General features: G+C 50.1%; 1 protein-coding gene across 1 annotated transcript; it reads right to left on the bottom strand.

Annotated features, from left to right (window-relative positions):
- Window positions 1-914: 914 nt before the first annotated feature.
- On the bottom strand, window positions 915-2,525 carry TMSB4X (thymosin beta 4 X-linked). The gene is made up of 3 exons (XM_084306043.1): window positions 2,411-2,525; window positions 1,657-1,770; window positions 915-1,372 (listed from the first exon to the last, which is right to left on the bottom strand). The coding sequence occupies exons 2-3, from the start codon at window positions 1,754-1,756 to the stop codon at window positions 1,338-1,340; spliced, it is 135 nt and encodes a 44-aa protein (XP_084162169.1). The 5' UTR covers window positions 1,757-1,770; window positions 2,411-2,525; the 3' UTR covers window positions 915-1,337.
- Window positions 2,526-5,633: the final 3,108 nt, after the last annotated feature.

Here is a 5,633-nt window from a genome sequence, read left to right as displayed (position 1 = left end):
CTTGACAGCTTTTCCCATAACATTAAGTATTTTTCACTACAAAGTCACAAGAAAAAATCCTAAATTAGGGCTACTAAAGTCAAGTCCCACTGACCTTTCTGGATGATTTTACCCATTTACTTGAGCATGAAAAATGACCAAAAAGTGTCCCAGGCCTGAATGAACTGCCATAACCCAGCAGCAGTGTTGTTATTTGCATGTTGGATTTATCATACTCCTAATTTTGTAAATTACTGTGAAGCTTTTGCCCCCAAATGGTTAGTTGTGAATTAGGAGGGAAATTGTAGCTTTATATTCTTTGATACCAATTCTTAAGATTGAATAGCCTTAAAGAGATCATAAGAGTGCTCCAAACATGACTAACATTTTAGTAAAATGTTTTTAATATGCATGGGGCTCCATCCACTAAAATTACTTTAGAATATTAAAAAGCTGATGTTCAATCATGGAATGAAAATTCAAGTTACTTCTTCCTTTAAATATTGTATCAGCAGAACAAGCCTTAATTATTAATTAAACAAACTATGGATTTATACAACCAGCGTTGAATCTGTGCAGCAAAACAGAAAGCTTCTTACTAAGAGAGCTACGCTATGGGTGGGGCAAAGCAAGAAAAATAGCCAAATTTTTGCCTTTATCAATCTCTACATTAATTATTAAAGAAGAAATATTTAAAGTGATATACTCACATGACAACAAATTTTAAGACACGCAATTTTTACTGAAATTTTCTAAAGGCTAGCTTCAAGGCACGCAAATTTATCTACTGGTGAGAGCGTGTATCAAAAAATTGAGAATGGTGATTGAGGTTTGAATCCTCTCCAAAGGCTTTCTAGCATCCCGCGTCTCAGTACTGGCTTTTATGCTTCGTATCCTTTGGTACGGTTCTCCAAACAGAGGACATAAATACCATCCAGGTTTTAAAACATTTTATTTGCATATTAAAAAAATTGTGCATTCCAATAATTAAAATCATTTGAACAAAAAAAAAATGGCACTCGATTAACTGCATTTTACAGCTCGCAGGACCTTGGTACAGCTTTGCATTTATTCGTGTGTTACTCTAGTTTACTGTAGTCCCACCCAAGTTCTTCTTTCATCAACATGCAAGCTCTTTCATGCCACCAGGACCAAAGCCAGACAGGCAGAGGGAAAGGCAGCGCCTTCATTCAGTGTCAGTAGTTCTCTCTATTCTTTTGATGTGAAAGGGGCAGTACAGTCATTTTAAACTTTATCCAACCTCTTTGCATCTTACAAAGTTAAACAGCTAAAAGAAGTAAAATAAGAAGGCAATGCTTGTGGAATGTACAGTGCATAATTTGGAAGGGCAGATTTCATTACGATTCACCCGCTTGCTTCTCCTGTTCAATTGCTAAAAGGGGGGGAAAAGAAAAACAGAAAAGGAGCAATAAAGATCGTGAACCTAAAAAACGCACCCGTCGGTCAGTTTCTATGGCTCGTGAAGGGGCATTTATCAAAATGGAAACCCCAGTGGATCCCCACGAAGGGCTACCCGGTGCCGAGGGGGGGGTTCGGGCTGGGCAGAGCCGCGCATCCCCCCTCGCCCCGCCCGGTCCCGCGCCCGCCGCCCCTCTTTGTCTCCTCCCCGCCTCACCCCACCCCCCTACTCCCCCCATTGCCCCCCCCCACACTCACTTTCTTTTGAAGGCAGGGGATTTTTCTCTTGCGTCTCTGTCTTCTTCAATTTGGACTTGTCAAATTTCTCGATCTCGGCCATGTCTGGTTTGTCGGACATGTTGGCAGGTGAATCTGCGCGCACAAGGGAAGAGCCCGTTACCCCCTGACGGGGCTCCCGGACCCGCCTAAACCCCCCTCGACCTTCCCCAAGGTCCCCCCCCGACCCCAGCGGGGCCGCGCCCCGAAGGCGGCCAGCGGCATCCACAGGGGGGGCGCCGCCGCTGGAGCCGAAAACTCCACGCACGCCGAAATTCAGGCGCTTAATCCCCGGCGTGTAATAAATAAAAATAAAAATAAATACGAATAAGAAAAAAAAAAAAAAGCCAACAGTCCAGCATCCCAGCTGCTTGCAGCTCGCCGCCAGCCCCAGCCGGTGGCAGCTCCCAGAATCTGCAGGCTGTGGAGCACAATAGAAGGGCAGCGCCCGGCGCCCGCCTGGTTTTAAACTCGATAAGGAAGTAAAATTAAAAAAAAATAATAATAATAATTTTAAACTAAAGCCGCCGGGCTGCAACGAAGGAGGCTGGCGGGTCGTACGCCACCGCCCTGCAGCGGCTCGTCTGCGAGACAATAGCCGCCCCAGACAATAGCCCCCCCCGGACAATAGCCCCCGCGCCCTGCCCTGCCCTGCCCGCGGTCCCCCCCCGGAGGGGGGGCACCGTCCAGGGCCCCTGGGTGGCCTTGCCGGGGCCGGGGGGGCGGCGGGACCCACCGGTGTCGCCGCGCGGTGATGCTCAGCCCCGCCGCTCGCTGCCGCCGCCGCTCCGCACGCCAGTATAAAGGGCGCTCGCTGGCGGGGCGGTTTTATCCCTGTGCCTATGCAAATGGAGGTGATGTCATCAGCTAACCATTTTGCCGCTTTCCGCCTTTTTCTCTTTTTTTTTTTTTTTTTCTTTTCCCCCCCGCCCCCCCTCCGCTTTTGCTTCCTTCCCCTCCCTCCCTCCCCCAGCGCCCAGCCCTACCTCCCCCAGCACACACACACACACACACACACACACACACTCACACACTCACACACTCACACACTCACACACTCACACACACACACACTCACACACTCACACACACACACACACACGCACACTCACACACACGCACGCACACATACAGACGGACAGACAGACACACACCCCCCACGACCGCCCCGGACCTCGGGGGGGGCGCCCCTGGGGGGGCGGCCGCTGCCCGCCGCTCCCCGGCCCCCGCCCTGCCCCGACGCCGGGAGCGGGACCGGGGCTGGGGCAGGCACCAGGAACAGGGCAGGGACCGGGAATGGGGCTGGGACCGGGGCCGGGGCTGGGTGGGAGCTTTGGGGAGCTTTTCCCTCAGCCCCCGGGGTGCCCCTCTCCCGCGGGTTGGGCAATATCAGCCGGCTGGTGGTGTTACTCGGATTTCCTCATTTCGGAGGCGAACGCGAACCTCTCGGTCCTTTACGAGCTCCGGGAGCCTCCCCTCCCTCCCCCAACCTCCGGCTGCAGGGAGAGAAAAACCCCATCGCTGTCCTTGCGAGCCTGCTGCAAAGAAGAGCAAGCGAGCACGGCCGTGCCGAGCCGTGCCGGGCCAGCAGACAATAGCCGGGCCAGGTGCCGCCCCACCCGGCATCTGCCGGGCCCCGTGGGTCGCAGCCGGGGGGCATCGCCCCGGCCAGCCTGGCCGCCCCCCCCCCCTCGCCGCAGCACCAAATGTCCCCAGCGTGCCGCAAGGGGACCCGAGCCGGCGAGCTGCGAGCCGCCAGCCGCCGTAAAAGCAGTGTAAGGCGGCTGGCTGGGGGCGCACGGGTGGCTGTGGTTTGTGCTTTTGCAGCGCTGGGTAATAAACTGAATTATCCGTGGGGGGTGCGTGGCAGGGTGGCAACAAGTTGGGGACATCCCCGCGTCTTTGTCTGGCAGCGGCTCGGCGAGGGGAGGTGCGAGGTGGGGCTGGCTCGTGGGAGCCCGTGGGAATGAATTGCTGCTGCTTTGGGGACATCTGCGCGGCACCCGTGTGGCCCTTCACTCCCTGCGCCCTGCCCTCCAGCACTGCGTCTGATGCGAGCATGGCTGGTGGCGAAGCAGAAGCCATGGCTCACGGACCGTATTAATGTATGCCAGGAGAGCTGTAAATGCATTGCAGTCAACTCCTCCGGGGATGCTGCTGCTTCCTCTGCTCCGCGGCTGTCCTCTCCCCCTTAGCCAGCCATTTTTCTTAACGTTTCCAGATGTATGGTCACGGGGGTAAAATCCTGTCCCCATGGCGATTCCAATAATTCTACACTGTAGTGAATGAAGATTTCCAGTCCACCCAGAGTCCTCCTACAGCCGAGCTCCTTCACTTTTGGTGGTGCAGTGTATAAACTCTGCTTTATTCCCCCGGTCAATGACAGCCTCAAAAACTGGAAGAATAGTCTATTGCTGAGAGAGATGGTAACTCCTATAAGCCAGGAGTGGTGCAAGACCAATGGCCAAAGGAATCACTGAGGAAAGAAATAGCAAGGAACATATCATATAGTTTGAGAGTATTTACAGATTTTCATAATAACAGCATTAAAAACATGGCAGAGGGATCTTCTGTGTTGGAAATGGGCTAAATTTGCTAGCTAGCTTTTGAGCAAGTTCCTCAAAATGAGTTTATGGCCTTTTGCTTCGACACATTTGAGCACTGAACCATGTGACTGGGAATTGTGAAATCTCCCTAATTATCAGCATCACCAATGATGTTACAGCTTCAGACTTTTTGGTTTCACTGAAGATTTTTTGGCCTCTTAAGTGATAGTAAATCAATATAAACATTTTTTAGAGTTTGTCTCCTCTGTGGCTACTGTAATCACTCATGCACGTGTCTGAGCACATCAATATTGCCCTGACCTGAGTGCAGTAAATGCTCTCCTGACGTTGCAGAATGGTGGGTGTCTGTGGGACTGGGGTCTGATTTTCCAGAAGCAGCCTGTCCAGTGGTAGCACTATTCATTTTGGGACAGAGCCATAGATCTCTTAAATGAGTGTGATCCACACACTTAAATGGAGCGTCACTGATTTGTGTGAACCAGGCCTCACTGCTGAGTTTAGATTCAATTACAGTCCTGCGAGACAGAGACAAATAAAAGGTTTACACTTCTGCTGCTTCTCCGCCTTCCTGTATTTCCCTTTCAGTGGATTATCACTGAGATAGGCACAGCATCTTGGAAATGCCATGTGTACCTTGCTAAGTGTATGAGGGCTGTATTGTTCCACTGGAGCATAATGTAGGCATTTCATTTCCCTGGCAGGACATAGGCTAATTTCTGTAAAAGTAAATGCTCACTCATTTAGTGTTAGTGGTATAATTACAGAAATTGCATATTTGTGTATATCTCTTTATGCCTGCTTCTTTTTGTTGCTGTATGGAGAATGTGAGGAAGATTCATGGTCATGTGAGACTGCCCCATGCCAAATGGCACCTGGGGATAACAAACACCACTGCGCACTTGGATGTGGCAAAGCCGACATCCTTAGCACATTTGCTAGGCCACATAGCATAAGCCACATAAAGGATAACTAGTTTAGGAGTTCTTATTTTGGATATTGATGGGCTTCTACATTTGTTATTTTTTTTTGTATGTCACCAGTTTCTTATAGTGATTATTTAGAAAAAAATTACAGTCACCAAATATTTGGTGAGGTAGTGGTACCCTTCTAGGCATGCGCTCTCTTAGCCATCTGCATGTTAAAGGAAAGCACTTTTCAGCAGATTTCTGACCTCATTTGCAAGAAGGAATTTGGACTCTCGCTAACAGTTTTCAGCTGAAAACGTTGAGGGGCTGCACTATGTCAAGGCAGCAAGTTCTTTCTTGCATTTTCGGAAAGTCATGGAGTGGGAAACAGCACGTGGTAAACCATAGTTCTTATGTCTCATTTGTTTGGCCATGTTTGAAGCCTTGTAAAAAGATCAACACTCCTTTTCCAGGTAAGTATAAACTA

The sequence above is a fragment of the Netta rufina genome (assembly GCF_964035555.1).
Source record: "Netta rufina genome assembly, chromosome: 1".
NCBI lineage: Eukaryota > Metazoa > Chordata > Aves > Anseriformes > Anatidae > Netta > Netta rufina.
The sequence above is the reverse complement of the archived record's forward strand: the minus strand, read 5'-3'. Positions and strand labels throughout refer to the sequence as shown.

Bases quoted from the DNA above. Each gene is read 5' to 3' on its own strand.
- TMSB4X (XM_084306043.1), bottom strand. From the start codon at position 1,756: ATGTCCGACAAACCAGACATGGCCGAGATCGAGAAATTTGACAAGTCC. The intron at 1,373-1,656 runs GTGAGTGTGGGG...CCCCCCTTTTAG, and splicing joins TCCCCTGCCTTCAAAAGAAA to CAATTGAACAGGAGAAGCAA.